Genomic DNA, 25,684 nt, shown 5'->3' with positions numbered 1-25,684 from the left:
GAGGCTCAGTGCTGCTAGTTTTCTACAGGGAGGTTTTAACAAATAACTGAGAGAGTACTGGTCATTTTGATTCTTGTATAAAGATCGTAGTTTGAAAAAAAATTATGTGTGAAATTAAACTGTACAGCATATATATCTCTCATTTTAAAATATCATGCATTGTATGCATTATTTATTTTATATACTCATTTTCATAGAAAGTGCCAATAATTCTGGAGCAAAACTAAAAGAAACTACAGACTAAATTTATTCAAATAATATTTCTAGCAGTTTCCATAATCAAATAAATAAATGATTGCACTGTTCCAGTAGTAGTAGTAGTGCAATAAGTCATCGAACACCATCCTCTTTATAAATGCGAAACTGTAAGTAGATAAGCAAGAAATTCTACTTTGTAAGCAAAAATCACGCTGCTTGGTTGTACGCTGAATTTATAAAATACTTCAGCCAAAGACTAAAAATCTTCCGACAGAAGCAATTGCAAAAATAACCCGTACATCCACCAAAAACTTTGTTCATTATGATTTATATAGAATTAGTGTGCATACACTTCATGAACAGTACAATAATTAAAGACTATTGTAGTGTGAGAATATTAGTTCATCATATTTTGCTGTTATTAGAAACACTTTGATCATTACAAACAATTGTAAAATTAATGACACCATCCATGTAGGCCACAAGTATGGAAGCAGGTGTGTAAATGAATAGAGACAACTGACAAAAATATGTATATTTACAGTACCAAAAGACAAATGTCTGCAGCATTACTGTACATCAGTAACAGTAGATCAGATTTTTACAGATGTTAATTAAATTCAACATTATAATCAGCAATATCTTCTTCTTTAGCTCTAATAACATTGACAAATTCAAGGTATTTTTTTTCCCCATGAGGTTTATGCTGGTATGGTTCTGGTTTCATTGCTCATTAATGAGAGAGTTCAGTTTGCTTCAATACTTTTGGCCTGTCGTGTACATATGATCTCATTTAAACAAAATGCCCAAAAACATACAGTTATCTTTGCATAACGCGCAATTGCAGAAACCCAAAATTTGAAAGTTTAACAGGTTAATTTGTAAACACTGTCTTTGATATAAATATTACACCTATTACAGAGTGATGGAATTGGATGCAAAGTTGTGTTTTAATCATTTTAGTACATAAGATGTAAAAACACTTAAAAAGCCATTCATAAGACAGAATCTACCTCATTTTTGACATTTAATATAAAAGAATAACTTAGACAACTGGCAGTTAAAAATATGTGCTTATTATGTAACAAAGAACGCATTTAAAGTGAGCAGTGCAATAATTTACTATTGGTCAGCTTAAACGTCAGCGTTTGGCATGAAAGCTTCCGTGTGTCTGTGATAAGTGTTCATTTACCACAAGGAGGTCAGATCACTGTCAAAATATGATCTACACTACACACAAAACGATATTAATGACACACAAGCAGGACGTCTCTCCATTACTTTCTGATAAAGCAGCATCGCGTAGCCTTCGTTTGATAGGAATGCTTTAAAATTGCACAGAGAGCATACAAAAATAAGAGCTTACCTAGGTCTAAATATTTTGCACTTGGTCTGTTTTTCAGAACGCAGAATATCAAAGGTTTAAAAGGTTTGGTCGTCATTACAGGAGTCCGTCCAGTGGCCGAACGCCTCGCAGATGTCACAATAGGGCCGCTCTCCTCCGCGGCTGCCATGATGCGTGCTGTGAGGAGGTGAGTCGGGAGACTGCGTTTGGGTGGGACAGTCTTCTGTATCGTGCAGGTCAAAACAGTCACAGATGTCACAGAAGACACGTGGCGGGGCTTTCTTCTTCTTCCTGACCTCACCCGAACTAAATAAGAAAGTAAGAGGAAGGTGATTGAGACTACTTTTAAAGCCTACAATTCGTATACATCATATCCTGCATGTGGATCAGTAATGAAGTGGACCCACCCGTCGTTCTCGTCGTTCCCATTGAACTCAGCCAAGGCCATTTTCTTCAGCTTCACCTTCAGCTCCTCGTTCTTCCTCTGAAGATCTACAATGACCGAGTTGAGGAAGTTGATCTGATGAGTAAAAAAAAAAACCAAACAGCTGAGTATACACACATACACACACAATAACCTCATGGACCTGGCTCACTCAGTGAAAAGTTCTCCACAAGGGGGAGCTCATAGTCAATTAGCTTTGGTATCCATCACTGTTAAAAGAGAGGAATCTGGAATGAAGCTACATCAGCAGGATCTGACAAACGCATGACTCACAAATCACCTGTTTATAAAGTAAAAAAGCACATCCCCTATGTGATCACAGGCTACATTTGATCCTGCTGCCATCACGGTACGATAACGGTTTCTTAACTCAATCACAGCAGGCTAAGGTATGTTGGATATTTTTAATATTCCACACACTGTGCCATACTAATGACACCAAAGATTTACTGTACTCATTAACCAAATGATTGTTGATAATTAACCAAATTATGTTTCTGCCAGTACTTCTTTGTCAGAAACTTCCTTTATTGTGATAGTTTCACTTACTTTATACATTTGCTAATGAATACAGAATAACTTACACATTTGTATGTACAAACTTCAGATGTATTGTGGAGGAAAACAAGAACACAAGAGTGGTTCTTTACATCAATAACACTTCTTTCTTGTTTACCTGTCCCTCAGCAAACTCTTTCTCTTCTTTAAGCTGGCTTATAGCTGCATCACCTACATAATATAGAGGTACATAATACACATTACAATCCAAACCACAGTGATCATAAAGCATTACAGGTGCAGCTTTAGCATGCTAGCTAACCTGAGGAATTGTCGTCCTGGTCATCCCTCGGTCTACCCTCCAGCTTCTGTTCGAGGCTGTGCACTCTGCTCTGTAGCTTCACCTTGTCCCGCTCCAGAGACTCCACCGCTGCCTGCAGTGTTTTAGCCATGGCATTCTCTCCACGCAACACTGCAATCTGACATAGCAGTGTTCTTAGTTCAAACCTCCAATACACCAACTATGACAAAAATGTGACAGATAGATGTACAGGTGCGTCTCAAAAAAATTTTAATATCGTGGAAAAGTTACATTTTTCCAGTAATTTCCGTAATTCAAAAAGTGGAACTTTCATATATTCTAGATTCATTACACATTAAGTGAAATATTTCAAGCCTTTTTTGTGTTCATCTTGATAATTACAGCTTACAGCTCATGGAAATCAAAAATCCAGTATCTCAAAATATTAGAATAAAGAATTTATAATAGAGAAATGTCGACCTGAGAAGAGCTCTAATCAGCTAATTAACTCAAAACACCTGCAAAGGTTTCCTGAGTATTTAATCTCAGTCTGGTTCATTACACATAACCATAATCATGGGGAAAGATGAAAGTGAATTGTGCATTTCATTTGGAAATCAAGGTCCCAGAGTCTGGAGGAAGCATGGAGAGGAACAGAATCCAAGTTGCTTGAAGTCCAGTGTGAAGTTTCCACAGTTAGTGATGGTTTGAGGAGCCATGTCATCTGCTGGTGTTGGTCCACTGTGTTTTCTCAAGTCGAGAGTCCATGCAGCATTTACCAGGAGATTTTAGAGCACTTCATGCTTCCATCTGCTGACAAGCTTTATGGAGATGTTGATTTACTTTTCCAGCAGGACTCGGCACCTGCCTACAGTGCCAAAACTACTAGTAACTGGTTTGTGACCATGGTATTACTGTGCTTGATTGGCCAGCAGACTCACCTGACCTGAACCCCATAGAGAATCTATGAGAGACACCAGACCCAACAATACAGACGAGCTGAAGACCGCTATCAAAGCAACCTGGGCTTTCATAACACTTCAGCAGTACCACAGGCTGATTGCCTCCATGCCACGCCGCAGTGATGCAGTAATTCGTGCAAAATGATTAAAGCCCTGACCGAGTGTCGAGTGCATAAATTAACATACTTTTCAGAAGTTCGACATTTCTCTATTATAAATTCTTTATTCTAATATTTTGAGACACTGGATTTTTGATTTCCGTGAGCTATAAGCTGTAATCATCAAGATTAAAACAAAAAAGGCTTGAAAAATTTCACTTTATGTGTAATGAATCTAGAATATATAAAAGTTCCACTTTTTGAATTAAATTACGGGGAAAAAAACAACTTTCCATGATATTCAAATTTTTTGAGATGCACCTGTATACGTAGGCTTTGTAGAGTTTGAATCAGTACTCGAAGCTCGTACCTCGTTTCTTAACGCTTCTAATTCTTTGTCCTTCTCGGATATTAAAGTGTTGACGTTTTCCCTGAAAGAGCACAGTTTCAGCTAAACAAATTAAAAGGTGCTTATCTGCTGAAACAGAGCAAGTGTACAAGCAGAAATTAAGGTGACAATACAAGTAGTAGTAATCTTCACTGGGATTACTTTCTGCAAATAAAACCATACTGAGAGAGGGAGAGAGAAACTTTCCAACGACCTGCAAGTTCTCCAGAACACACTGTGAATCCTTATATAGCACAGAGCTTATTTTAGATGATCTCTCCAAGGAATACAGTAGAGAGTTTTTAGCTTCTCCTTCACTGGCCCTCATTTCCCAACATGCCTTTAAAAAGCTGCTCTCCACTCCTGTTCTGGCAATTATTAACCACTTCTTACTGGGTGTGTGTCTCTCTGTTCCAGAATGACACGATATGCATGTCAATATGTGATACCAAATTAATAAAAAATAAAATCCTTAAGGATATATATTTTAATTAAGTGCTGTTTCGATATGGTAAAATGCTGTGTGGGACAATTTGTTAAAAAATGTGATGCAATGTTGTGCAAACAGTCTCATTTTAACAGAAAAAACATGTTTGCTTCTGTGAGAATATGTCTGCATTACTGGGAGTGAGCAGTATAGAGAAACATGGATTTGGATTTTTAAAAAAAGAGCAAGAGACAAAAGCACATTCAATAACATTTCTAAATTACAGTGCAAATACAAATATGATACAGCAATTCATATATGCTCTTATAATTTGGTGCAGCTGTATTGTAAATATTGAGATTGATCTGAAGCAGCGACTCTCTAAACTCCTACTACGGACACACTTATAAATAAATGTGTTTAACATTAAGATGACAGACAAAATATATCATTTAACTCCTTTAGAGAACCTCACTTGAAGTGTAAAGTCTTTATTCTGGATTTCAACACAACACTGAAGGCACGTTGTAAAATGTCCGTCTCAGGAAATAACAGTAATTTCAAGGCAGAGTAATTACAGCTGGGTGGAGTGAAACCCAAACGTCAGAGAGACTCTTACCTCTCCCTAATCTCCGACTGGTTGTCCGGAGTCAGATGCTCACCCTTGTTTTTGCAACACAAAAACAAAGCCCACTTATAAATCTCCATAGGTAACATCTTATTGTAAAAACAATAAACAATAACAAAAACAAACAACAACAAAACAAACACTATTCAATAAACTAAACACTAGCAGTAGTTGATACTGCTTATAACTCACCTGTCGGCTGCCATCTAGTTTCTGAGACAACTTCTCGTTTTCTTCCTGGAGTGCCACAAGCCTCAATGACTTCTGATTGGCTGTTAGCTTCAGCTCCTCACTGCAAGGTGAGAAAGAGTACTCTCAAACACAACGGCTACTTTCATCCACATCCCTCTAGTATCTTTCTGTCCACTGAAGTGGCCGCTATAAAGCCATCTTTGAAATCCTGGACCTCTCTCACTTCCTTTACCTTAGAGATCTAATCTGTAAATATGTGGTCTTGCTGTGGTTTGCTGGCATGTCGGCTTAGATCACCTTCATCCTGATGGGAATGATCTCTTTCAAGATGACTCCGCCCCATCCACAGGACATGACGGCTCACTGGATGGTTTGAGTTGGATGAAAATGATGTAAATCATACGCTATGGTCTTCAGTCACCAGATGACAACCCAGTTGAACACAGAGTGCAGATTCTGGAGCACCGTGTTAGACAGCGCTCTCTACCACCATAATCAAGACAAAGACTATCTTTTGGAAGAACAATGTTCATTGCTCCAGTACAGCTCTAGAGCTGACAACAAATGTTGTTTTATTCCTTGGTCATCCATCTGTACTTATCTGATATGTGGTCACGTGCATATCACAGTAATATCTGAAAAAACATGCATTCTTTTCACCTTCCTGACATTGATTTACAATAACGGTGGTTAATGTTTTATTCTGCTCGTTGTTCAAACTTGTGACGTGATACATATTAATATTTCCCTTCTGTATTTGTTCTAGTCTCTCTTATTGTTATTGGTATTACTTAATTATTATTTTGACTCTTGTGGGATGTGAGTAGTTAAAAAGAATTAACAAGCAAACAAATGATTTTTTTTTTTAAAGGATGCTTTTAAGAAGCCGCGATTCCAGTTGAATCATCACGCACAGTCATTAATGCCCTCTGCATGTGCATCATCTGCTCAGACTGATTCAGCTGAGCGCTGTTAAATCCAATTTATCACACTTAAAAGGATCATCAAGTTCAAATGCGACCAGGAAATCATTTTGAAGTATTCATAAGAAATTGAGGGCATACCACAAGAAACACGGAGAACAATTATAGTGAATGCATTACAATGAACTGGAACTGCAAGCATCAATTGACCCAAACTCATTCTCTTAAAAACAAATGCCAGCAAGCCGGTTTCCTGTATTAGAGATACAGCGATATCTTGCTCGAGGAGTCACAATATCTCCACGTGTGATAAGAGCTCCCCTCTAGTTGGGTCACGGACACGTCAAGGAGAGACGCATCTTAGGAAAAGCATCTGGATTATGGTTCTGTGTCTTTTAAAGACACATTAGATTTCGTGTACTAAGTCTTTACTCAATGGAAAATGACTTGTGGGTAAATTCCCACAAAACCTGACTGAAAGTGCTTTGAAGGTAAACCGCATGATTACGACTTTGTTTGTTTCTGTGTGGTATAATCAATGAAAGATGCTGTAGCCACCTGCCTTCTGATCTCTTTTTTTCTTCAGTTTTCATTCAATGTCTCACAGAAACACTGTGTCAAAACTAAGTACCCATAAAGATTGGCATGAGTGGGTCTCTGATGGTGCAACTTGGGGTGACTAGATAAAGACTACGCACATTTCTTTGCACAGGCTTCCAGTGCGCTGGTTCTCAGAACTGAGCTGCTCCTTGCACATATTAAGCTCCTCCTGATAGTTGGAGTTTTGCTGCTTCAGGGCTTCAAGCTGGAGGAAGGGAGATAAAAACAGATTATATGCATCAATCTCATTGACCTCTAATAAATGATTATAATTAGCCAAATGTTTCGAATATACAGTATATAGGAAGAAGAGCAAGTATGAACAGCTGGAGTTAACCATTAAAAAATTCACAGATTTTCACTTTAATCAGTTCCCTTTTTCTCTTACCATCTGAAGCTCAGACCAATTTAACCAGTGACCAACTTATAAAAAACTGAGCCTGTCTAAATTACACAGAAATGTTAAGCGTTAACAGTGACAATAGCTTGATAATTGCCTTAATGTGTTTTTAATCAATTATTTGCCAATCTGTTGGAGGTTATAAATCAATCATTTTGACTAGAAGCCAATCATTTTGTAAAAAAAAAAAATTGACTTATTCTTATCCCAATGTTCACAAAAAAGTCAATAGGTTAATAAAGGATAGTATATGCGTGTTTCCATATAAATGGGAAAAAAGTAACATCCAGTCAGCTACATTATTACTGTGAATCGTATCATGTCATACCTATCATGTCATTATATTATATATATATATATATATACACACACACACACACACACACACACACATCGACCAAGCCTACTTCCTATCAATCACTAAATATAGACTTAGATATACATGCTGCCAGTAAAAGAACTCATGCACAAAAGAATTCATAAGTTTACAGCCCCAAATTTTAGGCAGCCAATACAAAATCAGTATATATTTTTACAATTAAAACAGCCAAACAGGTCAAACATACAGCCACAATCGGTATCATTTACTAGCAGTTTCAGAACTGTTTTCTTCAGATCCGAAACACAACATGCTCCCCAAGGAGTAGAAGGTTTACTCTATGCTCAGACTGAGAGTGCGGTACCTGGAAGTGAGAGGTATACATGCTTCCTGAGTAGCTCTGCTGCAAAGCTGCTACATCCATGTCTGTGTAGCCTTGAAACCTCTTTATGCAGACAAATCAGCAAGATCAATAATGCATTGCCACTGACCCCTGCTGAGTGACAGTGAACGAGCATCCGAGAGCAGCTCCCACAGCATGCAAGCATTCTCGAGCTGCCGCCGTCCCGAGCACTCACATTCACACCCTCCCTGACATGTTTCACAGGACAGCTTTAATACGTAAGCATTGCCAAGCTCCTCCCTCTCCCTCTCTCTTTGTGTCTTTCTGTCTCTCTCCCAGCACTACCCCCTCCACCGTCTGTCCCCCACCCCGTTTCCATCCTACCCTCTCCACCAATCAGGTCCACTTATCCGTTCCCCGCGTTTACGTCTATGTCGCTGGGCATCCTGCATCAGGCACCTGTTCGCTCTGCCTCCATGTTTTTCTCAGCACTGCCAATCGTCTGACTGTACATACTGATTCACAAAATCTGTCACATTAACGCACATTTAGCATCGGCAATGCTTCTTCATCCCACAATCTGCCCTGTCTAAGGGAATGTAGGATATTCGTAGGATTTGTCAGGCAAAAACGTCTGGCCAATTTGAGGTCTAAAATTGCCTGTTTATTTTTTTTTATTCTATAAAAGGAAACGATATAAAGGGGGGCATAAACAAAATTGAGGGCAAAAATTTGTTTGCTGAGTAACATTGCACAGTTAAGTGATTCCAACCCCTGATGTTCTGCCCAGCCAAGCGGAACAAGGCAGCCAGCCACCAGGCTCACAATAACATGTGCATGATTACATCATGTGTGGAAAGCGCTGGCAGAGACTGACAGGGTGAGAGAGTAAGACAGATAGAGCTATGAGTCCAAAGCTCAGCTTCAGCATGGTAGGTGTCAAATGAACAAATCACTGCTGCACTGCTCTTCAAGAATGGACTGGGCTGAAAGCATTCCTAAGCCAGACTACAAGTTTGAGTCTTTACTATAACATTCAAACACATGCGAGTTCTGTCATTTAAAAGCGGAAGGTCGCGTATACAATCAAGGTTCAACAACTGACTCGAGCATCAACTAGGGTGGTTTGATTTCCTTAGGAACATTGCCATTTGCTTATTTCTTTTTGAATACCAACACCAAAGATGTCCCCATATGGGAATCCTATAAAACGGACAGCACTCAAAAATTGTGCTGATGCTGAGGAAGACAAAATGTTGATACTGCCCCCTACTGAGGATGTAAATCACTCAAGTTCTGACACTTTTCTCAAAATTCTGATTTTGTATTGAGGACTGTATCGAATATTGTACTATGTATGGATTGTATTGAACACTGTACTTTACTGATGATGATAATCACACAAATTAACCACGGAGTACATGAGTTGTAACTACACGTACGCAATATGGGCATCGCACGTATCCTACAGTCATTTGTCACGTTGCTTGTATGCATCCTCCTAAAATTAACGCACCACGTCTGTATGGTGCAACACCAACTTAAATAATGATTTACAGATTTAATTTCTGTCTATTAGTTTGATATTAAAAGGTTTATAGCCACACAGAAAAGAGATATATAGATCTGAAAAATAAGATCATCAAGCGTAATGTTTCACAGCCCTACAAAGGCAGTAGAACCCTAACTGCTAATGTCCTTTCAGTGACCATTTCAGTGATTACATAAACACACATGCTTCCACATGCTGTGCATAAAGCTGTAAGGCAAAACCATATACAAGTTGGGTAATAGCTGCATCATGATGTCAGTCTGTTATATTCTTTAAGGTTCATTCATTTATTTATCTTCACTGCTTTATCCTGGATCAGGCACATTTGCCCACTCTTCACACCTAGGGCCAATTTAGAGTCGCTGATTTACCTACCCAGCATATTTTTAGGAGGGGGAAGGAAACCAGAGAACCCAGAGGTAAACCACACACAAACACTGAGAACGTGCAAAACTCGACAAAGACAGTAATCCATCTGAAATTAGGTTCAAGCCAGAGACCCTGCAGCTGTCAGGGGGCAACTCTACTTTTCACTTACGATAAATGACTGCACAACTGTATGAACACTAAAATACTATGAAATTCCATCTATAAAAAGGCTAACCGGATTAGTAATAATATAGTTCAAAAGCACGAGACAAGTCAAATTAAAACTACGGCATAGAAACTAAATAGGACGTACACCACTCGAAAGCTCCACCCTCTGCAAGAATGCTTGATCACTGAATGTCAGGTCACGAAATCAAAAAAGCCCTTATTTTCCCAGAAGGTTAACCTCACAGCAAGCCCAATCAGAAAAAGTCAAGCTTCCTCACCTCTTGTTGTAGATCTTGATTTCTTTGTTTTAGATGTTCCAAAGCATCTGCAGACTGGACACTCTGGGAAAAAGAAACATTAGGTTAAAATGAGCTTACCAAGGCTTTCTGACAGGAAACAAGCCATATACAATAGTTATTAACAATTTCTTTTTTGTCTTTATGGTGATCTTTCTTACTCTCCATTCACCTCGCGTTTGACTTTTTTTTGTTATTGAAAAATGTATGCAATTATCCTCTGTGTTGAGTTTTAAAGGTACTTGCCCATATATTTGTGAGAGCACCAGAACTGCCACATACAGAGCTACAAACATTGCTATTTTATTCGCTTGTTTGTGCCATTTTAGCACTTTCGTGCCCTGTGCATCTCACATTATGCAAGAGTGGAAGTGTTGGTGAAACACAATGGGAGTTAAATGGATGCAAATGGTATTTCTGTAATAATTGAGTCATTGTGATAAGAACCCTGAGGACTGCTTTTAGTCTAAACCCACTGTTCATTTATGAAGTTAATGTTTCTACATTCAGGCGAAAAGAAAAAGCTATTTCTTGATGCATGTTTTTTGCCTTGAGTAGCTGTTTAAAATGACACAAGGTAAGCAATATGATTTGCTCAGAAAGCCCTTTTTTCCCCCTCACTGATTCCTTCATGCCTGCAGATCAGAGGGATGGAGCTACAAAGCACTGTGGATTCCTTCCAAGTGAGGTATGCACAGCTGCCAAGTAGGAAATTCAATCAATGTAATACTGTAGACCTGTTCCCTGTGGGACATTAACGCAGTTTACTAGCAGACAGTTTCACAGGAATTTTCCTTCCACACTCGTCTCAAACAACAAAATGTGTCAAGTGCATGCGACAAGTATACTGAATCAGGATGCATCGCCGAAACCTTTGGGCTCGTCATATTGCCCATGACATATGACACATTAACTCAATCCTCATCTAGCTCGTCACTGACCAAGCAGTTAAAAACATGTTCTACACTACTTTTGAAGTCAGTCCCCTCACCTGGGTTTTGTCCTTGAACATCTGCAGCTCAGCCACCTTCTGCTCTAGCTCAGCACTGCTTTCCTGCACTTTGCTCAGCTCCTGCTCCGCTCGGCCTAGTCTCTCCTGCAGCTCCTTCTCCTGCTGCTTGTGCTCCTCATTACGTCGCAGCTCCTGCTGCTGCCTCGAGGCCATCTCTTCCTCCAGCTTCTGCTTTTCACTGCGCAGCTGCTCCAGTTGTTCCTTGTCTGCCTGCATGCTACTCTGCATCTCTACAAGCACAAGGATAATCACTCAGAGCAACATACACACCCTTCAGTCAAACAAACAAGAAAAATCTTAACACTATGCTACTGCTATATCGTGCAAAACAATGGAGTTCTTCGCCTCGCTATGTATATTCAGCAATGCAAAAGTATGATACAAAGGTTCAACAATGTCCAGATGTGCATGCAAGCCACGGATGTGAATTTTTTACCTTGTATGGAGAGTGCATTTTTTTTACTTTCTTCAGCTTCTGTATCAAGTTTTTTCTTCTGTGATAATGAAACACAAATGAGAATAAGCTAATGGAGCAGTCGAAGATTTGGGTACTCAACTGTATTTGGCACAGTAGAATACATTATAAACCTTCTTTATCCATGCATTTCATCACAAGCACTGCTAAAAGTGTGCCTACAATTTATGTTCATATCAACAACAAAAACAGTCATTAATATAATTTATACCACAACGCTGTTAAATTCTCAAATCTGATTGGTCAGCTGGTGCTGAATAATTTTCTATGACAGCAGCTCTGAAAGTAGTGCCAACTGTAATTCCCATGATAGGTTTATATTAATGCGCTTGTTGTAAGTAATATTTTCTTGTTACTATAGCAATAGCGCACTCACAGTTACTTGTACGGCAGACACTCCACATAATCAAAGGCTAATAATAAACAGATTAAAAACATGCAATCATTGATATGCTGAATCTTTTTATAAGGAGATATTTGTTTAACATTTATAGAAGGAGTCTCCGGTGTCAGCAGTCAGAACGTTTTCTACCACAGGAGAGTCTACTGGACAGAGTATTTGTGCTTTTCGGTTTCTCTGCTGTTTTTCGTATGAATTTCAAGAGAAAGTTAAAAAAGAGACATTGGTGAAAGAATGATGTAAGTGATAACATACGCTAACTTGTCTCGCAGGCATTCCATAACATTAATGGTAACTATAAATGATGAAAATGTATGACGTTTCATTCATTAATAAATAATAAATCAAAAACAAAAAATATGTGGCAAACTGCTGTGGTATAAGAGTAATAAAACACTTCATTGCATACTGTTATAGGAAAATAATCCACTCCGCTTTGCGTCAGGTCACATCACACCACCCCATCATGGATTATTTCCTTATTACAGCATTCACTGTTGTGTTTTATTCATTTCTTATACATATAGACGATAACTGACAGGAAGCCAAAATCTGAATAAAACAGCATGTTTTGGTCTGTATGTAAAGTCATGTGAAAAAATAAGTACACCCCATGGAAATTGTTGACTTTTTTGACATGCAAATATTTGATCCTCTTTGAAACAATGCCTATTAATAAAGTTGATATACTCTTATCAAATGACACATAAAATTGACAGTTTTTAGTAATTTTCACTATTTAATTGAACAAAAAACATCCATCAAAAAGTAAGCACACCCCTACATTTATCACACCTTGGAATCCACACAATTAGAATCAGGTGTTCAAGACTGGGTGCTAGTGATTAGAACCTGCTTAGGGAGTCTTATTTAAACGCCTCTCATATCTAGTGTCTGGTGTTCCCTTTGTTATTGAGGTGTGTGGTCGATGACATCATACCAAGATCGAAAGAGTTCTGTAAGGCGTTCAGAAAAAAAAGGTTGTGGATGCCTATGAGTCTGGCAAGGGATTTAAAAAAAGATAGGGATGCACCGAATGTTCGGCAACTGAAATTATTCAGCCGAAAATAGCAAAAAAAGCACTTTCAGTGTTCGGCCAAATAAGTGAAAAGGCCGAATAAATTTGACCGAACAATGACGTGTTTGATGACGTGACCAAATAGCCTAGTAACCAGAGTGAGACGCACGAATGTCACGACCTCGATGAGGGGGCGCGCGCATGCACAAGCTACATGCACGAGCTATGTGCTCTTCGGATGTTTACTGTGTGTTTGTTTTGTTTCTGTCACGTCGCGAGACGTAAGAGAGTAGAGTACAGAAGCAGGTAAAGACATATTTATTTAAAGGCAGGCAGACAAATCCAGTATCTACTATAATACTCCACGAGGTGTACAGGGACGTGAGCGGTATAGATCCCCAATATAATCAGCCATATAGAACTGAATAGAACCATTTTTTGCACTCTTGTCAATGCACTTTTTAATGCACTTTTTAGTTGTAGGCTACAGAGTGTTACATTCTTTCAGCAGTCAGTTATAGGCCTAACATCGGCTATTCAAGGGGGGCTCAAAGATGACCACATCAAAATATTTTTATTTTACTCATTTATTTATTTAAAGTTATATACTGTGCCTTGTTGGTACCCTATGCCTGCTGGAATGAAAAAAAATGTTCAGTGTTAAAGAAATATTTTGAAATTGTAGTTTTTTTAAGTGATTTTTTTCTTTGAAAAGCAAGACAAAATAGTAAAAAGCACATTTTGACTATTTAATTTATGCAATGGTGAAAAAAATGGCAAAATAAATGGAAAAAACGCGAAAAAACGTGTTCGGTATTCGGCCTTCTGCTTTCGGCCAAGTTTTTCATTATATTCGGTTTCGGCCAAGAATTTTCATTTCGGTGCATCCCTAAAAAAAGATCTCCAAATTATTTGAAATACATCATTCCACTGTAAGGAAAATCATCTACAAGTGGCTAAGGGTTATGGAACGGCCTAGTCAAAGTCCGGATTTGAATCCCACTGAAATGTTGTGGGGGGGATTCGAAATGAGCAGTACATGCAAGAAAACCCTCAAACATCTTGTAACTGAAAGAATATTGCATGGAAGAGTGGTCAACAGTTCCAGCAAGCTGAAGTCAGAGCCTGGTGGACAATTATGCAAAACACCTACAAGAACGGGACAATACTAGCTTCTGAGGCCAAGGGTGTACTTACTTTTTCCACAAAAGAATATCACATCAAATGTTTGCTTTGTCCAAATGTGTAATAAATAAATAAATAAATGAATGAATAAAAAGCCAACACTTTCCATGGTGGGTGTACTTATTTTTCCACATGACTGTATAAGTTCTACAGTGAAAAAACACATTGTACCAAATCATCCAGCTGATGCTGAAGGGAAATGTTCTCCTGATGAGAGGAGCTGAGTCTCTGCTGGAGGAGCAGCATCTCCTTGTGTCTGGCCTCCAGCTCATTGCTCAGCTCCCTAACCTGTCAACCAGAATAAAGAGGACACAATCTGTTGACACGGCCAAAGCACTGTAAGTCTAAATATCAACTAAATAATCCGTTAAGAAATATTCCTGATTCATACAGCCACTACTACTGAGTGCTAATGTTCACCCACTGTATTCATGAACCATGAAAAACAGCATCTTAAAAGTTAAATGTAATATTTTTTAACACAATTCAAAAATTATATCAGAAATTTAAAAAAAAAATAGATAAATTTTTCAAGAATCTGCAGACGCCCTGGAATAAAGGCTCGGACCTTTTTGTCCTGTAATGGAGGTGAGCCTGATCCAGCTTCTGCTCGCTGAGATCGTAGGCGTAACTGCAGCTCTGACACTTCCTTCTCCAGCTCCATGATCCGGGACCTTTCAGACACCGTGGCCACCTATAACATGAGACCCACTGCCATTAGCTACTTCACACAGTAACACACACACATCATAACAGAGGACTCATCTTTATTAGCATGCTTAACTGATTTTCAGTCAATATTCTCTGATAGGTTCTGAACGAATATCTAGTATCTCTGAAAATGCTGCTGACGTTGCGTCATTCTGTTAATGAAAACTCCAAACCTACCTCGCTCCATCGTGCAAAAAAAGGCAAAAGTTTCACAAACACGCTGCACTGACTCAAGCCCCGAGAGACCGCTCATGCAATCCCCGCTCATCGACATGCCTGCCTTATTTGATAATGTGAGACTGAATTACCCTAGTATCCTCTAACTCCCTCTGGAGTTTATCAGCTTTGGTCTTTTCAAAGAGAAGGCTCTGTTCGAGCTCCTTAATGTGGGCATGCTCCAGTTTGGTCTGCGTCTGTTAGTAGAAAGAGGAGAGGAGAAAGAGAAACAGCAGTGCTGCAGTCACATGCAAGCCTAACGCCAAGTACGAAAAGCCTCACGCAAAGCCTTGACATCATCCACTGTCTATGAATGAGGACAAAGAGAGTAGTGGCACAAGAGCTGTGTGTGTGGCGGCTGGACACGACGGAAGAAGACTAGAATGGCAACAAGGGGTTTGCAGTGAAAAACCAAGGATCAGAAAAAGCAAAACACAAGGAATTCAAGAATGAGTAAGAATCTCATGGGAGCAAACAAACAAATGAAAGAATAAAAGCATGAATGAGAAGTGAATGAAGCAAGTACACGTTTCCAAACAATAACATTAGATTAATCCACAACACTGTAAAATCATTTTAGTATAAATTATAGCATACGTGAGCATAAATAGACAGCTGAGTTATGTCTTCTCATAAACATATTAGTATGTGAAATATTTTCATTAGGGTAAGCGACCAAAAAAATAAGAAAAACTAAAGTAAAAGCAAAAAATATATGTATTTAGATACATGAATACACATATATAATGTAATATTTACTAAATAATGCTTTAAAAAAGAAGTCGTAATAAGAACCTGAACATGCTCATAGCAGGATCTAAAGTGGTGACTGCAGAATGTGATTAAACACCGGTAAGATAGTGTTCTAACAAAAAATGCAAATGTCACAATTAAACATTACTTAATAGTACTGATGAATTCTTGACAATAGGAACTGCATGCAATAAAGGAAATGCTTATTTTATATATGTAATGCACTGTATAGTAGTGTTGCTTGTTACTAATATAGAAATGGAAATGAAAGCATCAGTTTACCTCTAAGTCACCTTTGGTAATGTAAGCTTCCTCTACACGGAATTGAAGATCTTCTACCTTCCTGCATAACAGACCAAAGAACTTTCCATCAGCATTTATTTATCTTTCAAAAACAAATAAATAGCAAAATAAAAAGAAAAATAGCAAATGAATTTTAACCAACTCATACTCTTATATGCCATTGATTTTGTATGGTAAACTTGACCTTTTTTCCTCTTCAAGCTGATTTAACAACTCCACTTTTTCCCTGTCTGCAGTCTCCACAAGCCTGCGTAACTGGTCGAGTTTAGCCTCCATCTCAAGAACATACTTGTAACACAAGCATACATAAGCATGCTTACAAAATATACAAATGCCGTTATGTTTTAATGAAACGTCACAGAATTAAACATCTATACAATGCCCTTCACTACTATTGGCACCCTTGGTAAATATGAGCAAAAAAAAGCTGTGAAAAATTGTCTTTATTGTTTAACCTTTTGATATTTTGTTCACAAAATTCACAAAAATACTCTGATCTAATGGATGTCAAACAATTGCAAACACAACATAGGTTTATCCAAAAAAAAATCTTTGTTAAATATATGTGTGCCAGAATTATTAGCTGTGATGTGCAGCAAAAGGTTGTTGAGCTTCACAAAATGGGAAGTGGCTATAAGAAAATAGCACAAGCATTGAAAATGGCAGTTTCCACCATCAGGGCAATAATTAAGAAGTTTCAGTTAACTGGAGATGCTATGAATTAATCTGAAAGAAGACGTGTGTCTATATTGTCTGAACGCACTGTGAAGAGGACGGTTCGAGTGGCCAAAAAATCTCCAAGGATCACAGCTGGAGAATTGCAGAAGTTAGTTGCGTCTTGGGGTCAGGAAGTCCCCAAAGCTACAATCCATCACCACAAGTTGTTTAGAAGGGTTTCAAGAAAAAAGCCTCTACTCTCATCCAAAAACAAACTCAAGTGTCTTCAGTTTGCCAGACACTACTGAACTTCAAATGGGATCGGGTTCTATGGTCAGAGGAAACCAAAATAGAGCTTTTTGGCAATAAATACCAGAGGTTGTTTTGGTGCACACAGAGAGGTAGCCATATGGAAAAGTACCTCATTTACACGGTTAAATATGGTGGTGGCTTTTTAATGTTTTGGGGCTGTTTTTCCAGTCAGAGGACCTGGACATTTTATTAGGATACGTGGCATCATGGCCTCTATAAAATATCAACATATAATGAAAACCTGACTGCCTCTGACAGAAAGTTTAAAATGGGCCATGGTTAAATCTTTGAGCAGGACAATGATCCAAAACATACATCAAAATCAACACAAAAATGGTTTACTGACCACAAAAGCAAGGTCTTGCTATGGCCATCCCTGTCCCCTGACTTGAAACCCATAGAAAACCTGAAGAAGAGAGTCCACCAGTGTGGACCTCAAAATATGAAGGATCTGGAGAGATTCTGTATGGAGGAACGGTCTCAGATCCCATGCCATGTATTATCCGATCTCATCAAGCATTAAAGGAGAAGACTCAGAGCTGTTATCTTGGCAAAGGGAGGTAGCACATAGTATTGACTAAAAAGGTGCCAGATTTTTATTTATTTTTTTAAACCTGTGTTTTGATTTCAATTGGTTGATATCCATGAGAGCAGAGTATTTTTGTGAATTTTTTTAACAAATCAAAAGATCAAACAATAAAGACAATTTTTCACAGCCTTCTTTGCTCATATTTACCAAGGGTGCCAATATTAGTGGAGGGCACTATATGTATGTATGTATGTATATATGTGTGTGTGTATATATATATATATATATATATATATATATATATATATATATATATATAGAACATAACCACTCAGCTGACCTGCTCCTGGCCTTTTCTGAGCAAGGCCAGCTCCTGCTGCACCTCTCCAGCGTGGCAGGTTGCCTTGGCCACTTCCGTTCGCTCTAGATCCCTCTCAGCCAGGAGTTGCTCGATGTGCTGTTGTTTCTCCTTCAGAGCCTCCAGCAAGGCTGTGGTCCCCGAGATCTTTCGTGCATAGCGGGATGAGGTCTCTGTCAGCTAGGCAATGAGGAAAACCAAAAAAAACAAAAAGATATGTAAAAAAGCCCTGCCTACTTTAATGGCATACGGTACAGTACTACACTCATTCGGATCATTGAACTTTCATTTTGACCAACATTTCAATCTCTAATACGTGTGAAAAAGAAGTATTTACCAGGCCTGCACGACTGGGTTTTCCTCCTACAGAAGAGGTGACTGAGCTCAGTGAGCTGACTGAAGAGGCACTGGGGCTATGCTGCAGAGTGGACCTGCGCCTTGAGCTTTTGGTTTTGGTGGTGGACGGGAAGCCAATGCGGGTCACTTTATGTGTTGGAGCAAAGAGACCATACTTTGGCAGACACTGAAAATACCTGAAAAAAGTCATTTTAAAAAAACCATAAAGGGTTATAGAAATATAGAAAATATAGGATTAAATTAGGATATATGCTTATTTTGGTTAGCATACGGTCATACCTGGCACCAGCCACTGATCCATCATTCTTGCCAAGCGGCTCATCAAGCTCCACCCCACACCATTCCCCTTTAGCAAAATCAGTCTCGCCCAGGAAGCGCACAACACCTGCCTTCGTTCCCCCAATCTGTGATTAAGAATGCAACAGATTTGGTATGTATCCAAACATCTTAAGAATGATTTGTATTAATTAGTAAGTAGAGAACTGGCTATGCACATTTTCACTTGACATTCCCCAAACGATAGCTTAGAGCTTTTGCAAATGCCTTGCATCACTCTTTATCTACAGTGAGAGAGAAATGGTGCCAAACTTCCCATCTGGCCAAAAACAGCAGTGATACCACTATGAAACTCAGAGCGCTGTGAGAGAACCCGTAGTGGTTTAACTGGGGAAGTTCCTCAGGAGCCGCTTCCAACTTGATGTTCCAAATCATGTCAACCATGAATATTTATCATCTTTTTAAATACAGATATGTATGGAACCAACACCGAGCAGAATAACACAGGGACCGGTAGTCTCTATGTTACTATTATTCTACAAGAACAGGTCCTTTGTCACCCACACAAAAGCATTTTTATGTTTCCTAAACTCTAAAAATGTCATGATGAATCACAACTGCGGAGGTAGGCACCAGCACAAATAGAGCAGTGAAGCCCTGCTTGCTGACACCAGCGAGTGTTTCAATATTACAGGGAGGATAGAGGTGAAAGAAGGGGATTCTTGGAGATTTGTCACTTGAAATTCTTTTTCAACCTACAGTCTACCACATAAAACTAAGCTCTCAAACCATGTTATTCTTGCTATGGTGATGTAAAGTGCCAAAAAATCCAGTTGGACTTTTTGGAGTTTTGGACTCCTGAAAACTACAGAAATTTCCAAAGAAGCAGGATGTGTTGGAGGATGGAATGTTTTGCTTGCACAGCTGACTTCTGCACATCTAAGATGTCCTGTTTCTCAAGAATCTTTCAGTACTGTTTCAAAATTCTTTCAACCTTTATTTCAGCAATACAATATGGTCAGGCCATTATATAAATATTATAAATGCTCACCAGCACACGATCACCCAGCTTCAGCTCCCGTTTTCCCTTCATGGTCGAATCTGTTTCAGACAGGTTGGAGACAGATCCGCTGGCCGCTGTGGCCAGGTTTGTTGAGGTCTTAGTAGCGGTCGTGGCTTGACCTTCAGCAGCAGCAGCAGCAGCAGCAGCAGCAGATGAAGCATGAATGACAGCAGCTGATGCCTGGCTGGTGGAAGGTGGCGCACCGTTGGCCTCACACTCCGGAAGAGGAGTCCGGGACAGTTTAGAAGGCCGGGTGAAGATTCCTCGCAAGTCCTCGCACTGGAAGTAGCGCACTCCGGCGACAGAGCCATCGTTCTTTCCTATAGGCTCATCCAAAACAATGCCTGCCCATTGGCCTGGCGCAAACTGGGTTACGCCGACAAACTGAACATATCCCGGCTTATTTCCGTTCACCCATACACGTTCACCGACAGTAAACTCTGCCACCGAGTCATTAACAACTGGAGCACCAGGACCTGTGGAAGTTAAAGTTTTCAGGGTGGCTGCAAATAAATATACAACACATTAGTTTAGGACTGAATCTACGTATATGTTAGATCAAATCAATAATTAATTCTACCAGTAATATATTTTTACCTGAAGGAGGGGAGGTCTTGGTTGGTACAGAGCTAGGCCTACTGATCTTAGTAGGTGGCTTGAGACCACTTGGCTTCCCTGTACTCATGTTTCCTTGCTCTGTGCATGTAAATGTGTTGACCTTGCAGGGGAATGAGGGGGAGGAGTTAGCCCCTTGCCTAAATTGAGAGATAACAACCATAATAAAGAAATCAGAACCAAAAATCAGATTTTAAAAGTGTTTGTATTAAAATGGCTTCGGCTGCCACCACTTGGAAATGTTTAACCTGCTAACACCAGTGATATCCCCTTTGTATTGTATGTTCTTTATAACATATTGATAATCCACATGTAAACTGGAGGGATGACTTCATGGTAATTATTTTAGGTCATAATAAATCAATAATATTTTATAATAACACTTTTATAAAATTTTGGGGGGGAATGCAAAACTTCTCTTAAGGCAAAATACAGGTAGAAAGGACAATTTTGGTCACATGATTTCCTGTAAGTGTATGAATGAGCAGGTGTAGTGAGTGCATACATCAATTTATGTTCCATGATGATATATAAATGTCAACTTCCTTTATAAATCTCATATTTTGCAGAAGCATTTCCCAAAACGTTGATTATTGTTGTATTTACATTAGATTTTATACTGAAAATGGCATAAAATATTTTTATAACAGTGCATGGTATTTTCTTGATTACAGAAGGAAGAAATTAACAACAAACTTTCAACAAACTTTTCCACAAGTGTTTCTCCTGAGAGGATCTTCATGGTATATAAATAATATAAATAATATAAATTTGAAATATAGAAATATTTCAACACAACAAGAGAAAAAAATTCTTGAAAATGTTCTGATATAAAAAATATTTGTAAGAATATCACCTGGTGAAAATTGATTGTTATATCTATTGTGTTTTTAAAAAAATGACCCTATTCATCTGTAGCATCTTGTATGGTACAGTATCTCTACTTAATAAAAATAATGCTTGGTCACAACTTATAATGCATGGCCATAACTTATGAACACATGGGACTGGGATCATGAACTCATATCTCCGGTCTAGTAAAATGTGGGAACAAGATAATTAAGTCATGACACATTAATAAGGCATGATCCTTGTGTTGGGCCCACAAAATGGGGCATGCATATATAGAGTTTTATTGTATCCATCAGACATTTGAGAGAAAAAGCAGCTCACCTCTGTTTAAGATAAGATATAGACACTAGAAAAATTTACACGGACCCTTTTGTCCCTAGTTAGGTTTGGATACATTTGTTCAATATAAAGTAATACATTTTTATGTAAATAATGTATACATTACAATAAACATCTCAGATCTAGATAAACAAAATAAAAATATATGCAGTAGTAATAGTAAGAGCTCTACTGTATTGCTCTTTAATATGAAATCAGTTTATTCTGACAGTTTTGAAAAATAGACACAACACAGTGATCAAGTGATTAATATGTGGCCAGAGTTAGTTATCTCGTTCCCATGACACATATACATACATACACACACACATATATTTATCTCACATACTTACCGATCATCCATAACATTAAAACCACGGACAGGTGAAGTGAATAACATTGATTATCTCGTTTCATTGCCACCAGTCAATAGGTGAGATATATTGGGCAGCAAGTGAACAGTCTGTTCTCAAAGTTGACGTGTTGGAAGCAGGAAAAATGGACAAGTGTGAGGATCTGAGCCACTTTGACATGGGCCAGATTGTGATGGTTAGACAACTGGGTCAGAGCATATCCAAAACAGCAGGTCTTGTGGGGTGTTCTCAGTATGCAGTGATTAGTACCTACCAAAAGTGATCCAAGGAAGGACAACCAGTGAACTGGTGACAGGATCACGGGTGCCCAGGCTCATTGATGCACGTGGGGAGCGAAGGTTAGCCCGTCTGGTCCGATCCCACAGAAGAGTTAGTGTAGTACAAACTAGTGAAAAAGTTAATGTTGGCTATGATAGAAAGGAGTCAGAACACACAGTGCATCACAGCTTGCTGCATATGGGGCTGCGTAGCTACAGACCGGTCAGAGTACCCATGCTGACCCCTGTCCACCGCCAAAAGCACCTACAATGGACTCGTGAGCATCAGAACTGAACCATGGAGCAATGGAAGAAGGTGGCCTGGTCTGATGAATCACGTTTTCTTTTACATCAGTATATGGCCAGGTGAGTGTGCATCGCTTACCTAGGGAAGATATGGCACCAGGATGCACTATGGGAAGAAGACAAGCTGGCGAAGGCAGTGTGATGCTCTGGGAGATGTTCTGCTGGGAAACTTTGGGTCCTGACATTCATGTGGATCTTACTTTGACCACCTACCTATACATTGCTGCAGACCATGTACACTCCTTCATAGCAACACACAGTCATTGGCCTCTTTCAGCAGGATAATGCGCCCTGACATACTCTAAAAATTGTTCAGGAATGGCTTGAGGAACATGACAAAGAGTTCAAGATCCACATTCCCCAGATCTCGAACCGATCGAGCATCTGTGGGATGTGCTGGATAAACATGTCCGATCCATAGACCCCATCTTGCAATTTACAGGACATAAAGGATCTGGTGCTAATGTCTTGGTGCCAGATACCACAGCACACCTTCAGAGGTCTTGTGGAGTCCACACCTCGAAGAGTCAGAGCACAAGGAGGACCTACACAATATTAGGCAGGTGGTTTTAATGTTATGGCTGGTCGATTATTCTATAGACTGACTCTGGTTATCTTACTCGGGCCTTGAACTTGAACTGCTAACTCTGACAGCACACAGAAGAAAGAGTAAACGACACGTAAACAGCGACTCCCATCTACACCCAAACAGCTGCCTTTCGGCACCTGGTTACGGTACATTATAGCAGACGCAGTTAACCCTGTGACATTTTGTCGTTGTTGTATTAATAATAAAAACAACCAATTGTTTTCCTGTAGGAAACTTGCTAGCTATCCAGAGCATCAGGAAAATTAGCTTCCTACACAAGTCTCGAAGAAAACGTCTTAAACACAACTTCGCTATACATAGCCTCGATATTTTAGATTGATAAGACATTAGCTAGCGAACTACTGCGATTAAAAAAAGACGAGCTAATGTCTTACCTTCAAAACCAAGCACCGCCCCACCCCAAGAAGTGAAGGAATGTTATGAGCTGCATCCCAGGGGTTTGTTCCGTTAGTTTTCTTTCTCTCTCTCTCTCCCTCACACACACACACAGGCGCGCGCGCACACACATATACACACGCAATCGGTTGGTAACAGAGGCTATGACACTAGCTAGCACTAGCAATCAAGCTAGCCCTCAGCTCTAACCTTTCACGCCCAAACCTGGCTAACCCAGCTAACTATCAAAATATGGCGCAGTAACTTTGTTACTGAGACCAGGTTTTTATCCTTTGCTTAAAAATTAAGTACGTTTCATAAAACAAATCAATACCTAACGGCTTTACCTTTAGAAAAACAACTCACAACGTCTATCTACACACACAAAACCCCTTCTCTTTCACGAAACTGTTATCCAGCTAGCTGCCTAGCGTGATGATGAATAACATGAGCGCGAGGCTTGCCCTGCGTTGCTATGGCAACTAGCGAGCCGCCTGCACGAGACTGGATACCGCAACCTATGGGAATGTGTAGTGGTCCTAGCTGCATCTGGACTGAGCTTCTGTACAACATTTACAAACGCATTTTATAAGATTACTCGTTTTAAGAAGGTCAAAAACATTTATGTGACATGGAATTGATGTGGAGGTGGAAATCTGTGGTCACTGGCTGCCTCTAGTGGTAGACAAAACAAAAATAACAAAAGGGTCATTCACTGGAGGATTTAAGACTCTAAGTATTTGGACTGGATTAGTTTTACATGGGCAGGAGGAATAATGTAATTATTACCAGTGTATCTAAGGGATTTTATTCCCATCCGAAACCGTAATGTCCTGGATATTTTTTCATTTCCCTCTGGCTTCTATTGCAATCATCCTAAGTCAAGTCTATAGGCTTTTATTGTCATCCCCCTTTATACAACCCCAATTCCAAAAACGTTTGTGTAGAATGTAAATAAAAACAGAATGCATTGATTTGCAAATCTCATAAACCCATATGTTATTTACAATAGAACATAGAGAGCATATCAAATGTTTAAACTTAGGAAATGTACAATTTTAAGAAACAATTAGGCTACAACAATAACAATTAACCTCCAGTATTCCACAAATTGTAAAGGCAGTTTTACTCAGATTGGTCAACCTCTGCCCATCTTTACTTCTGAAAGACTCTGCCTCTCTAAGATACTCTTTTTATACCCAATCATGCCCCTGACCTGTTGCCAATTAACACCCAGCTGTTTCTTTTTAATAACAAGTACTTTTCCAGCCTTTTGTTGCCCCTGTCCGAACTTTTTTGAGACGTGTTGCGGCCATCAAATTCAAAATTACCTTATTTTTTTCCTTAAAATGGTACATTTCCTAAGTTTAAACATATATGTTTTCTATATTCTATTGTGAATAACATATGGCCTTATGAGATTTGCAAATAATTGCATTCTGTTTTTATTTACATTTTACACAGTGTCCCAATTTTTTTGGAATTGGGGTTGTAACTTTTACACATTCGAATTAAATGTTTCTTCGGGACAATGACACAGCACTATGGAGTAGCCCGATACACAGGAATACATAAAGTGCAAATGCACAATATAAGATGAAACTTACAATAAATACAGTTGACAATAAATACATAGGACAGTGAATGCTAACTAGAAAGGACAACAGAACAGTACTGAATGGAATTAAACCATTGCAGATGTAATTTTACCAGTTAATAGATGCAATTGTGAAACCACATGACAAATTAAAGGGAAAGCCAGCATAAAGTATTTTAGTAAGGTGCATGGGCCACCAGGAGCCCCCAAACGTTTCAATGCACCTTGGCATCAGTTCTACAAAACTCTGGAGCTGACAAACACCATTCTTCCAAATAACTTCCCCTCAACTGATGTTTTGAT

General features: G+C 39.0%; 1 protein-coding gene across 2 annotated transcripts; it reads right to left on the bottom strand.

The window, feature by feature from the left end:
• Positions 1-321: 321 nt before the first annotated feature.
• clip1b (CAP-GLY domain containing linker protein 1b) lies at positions 322-24,486 on the bottom strand. Of its 2 annotated transcripts, XM_053644489.1 has the most exons (22): positions 23,784-24,486; positions 20,675-20,832; positions 20,066-20,580; positions 19,018-19,142; positions 18,719-18,914; positions 18,364-18,561; positions 16,710-16,813; positions 16,505-16,565; positions 15,562-15,666; positions 15,111-15,236; positions 14,714-14,830; positions 11,901-11,958; positions 11,444-11,694; positions 10,435-10,497; positions 7,104-7,210; positions 5,483-5,582; positions 5,282-5,325; positions 4,218-4,278; positions 2,809-2,965; positions 2,665-2,717; positions 1,951-2,063; positions 322-1,849 (listed from the first exon to the last, which is right to left on the bottom strand). In XM_053644489.1, the coding sequence occupies exons 2-22, from the start codon at positions 20,760-20,762 to the stop codon at positions 1,621-1,623; spliced, it is 2,871 nt and encodes a 956-aa protein (XP_053500464.1). In that variant the 5' UTR covers positions 20,763-20,832; positions 23,784-24,486; the 3' UTR covers positions 322-1,620. The 2 variants fall into 2 exon arrangements, with proteins under 2 accessions (XP_053500464.1, XP_053500465.1); XM_053644490.1 differs by lacking the exon at positions 15,562-15,666 and having other exon boundaries at positions 23,784-24,481.
• Between the last annotated feature and the right edge of the window lie 1,198 nt (positions 24,487-25,684).

The sequence above is a fragment of the Ictalurus furcatus genome, chromosome 16 (genome assembly GCF_023375685.1).
Source record: "Ictalurus furcatus strain D&B chromosome 16, Billie_1.0, whole genome shotgun sequence".
Taxonomy (NCBI): domain Eukaryota; kingdom Metazoa; phylum Chordata; class Actinopteri; order Siluriformes; family Ictaluridae; genus Ictalurus; species Ictalurus furcatus.
The sequence above is the reverse complement of the archived record's forward strand: the minus strand, read 5'-3'. Positions and strand labels throughout refer to the sequence as shown.

What these genes read in the sequence shown, in the direction of transcription:
- clip1b (XM_053644489.1), bottom strand. Translation starts at nt 20,762, where the DNA reads ATGAGTACAGGGAAGCCAAGTGGTCTCAAGCCACCTACTAAGATCAGT. An exon ending in TGTTCAAGGACAAAACCCAG is followed by an intron (nt 10,498 to 11,443) that starts GTGAGGGGACTG and finishes TCTTTTTCCCAG; the next exon opens with AGTGTCCAGTCTGCAGATGC. An exon ending in CAGTCGGAGATTAGGGAGAG is followed by an intron (nt 4,279 to 5,281) that starts GTAAGAGTCTCT and finishes GTGCTCTTTCAG; the next exon opens with GGAAAACGTCAACACTTTAA.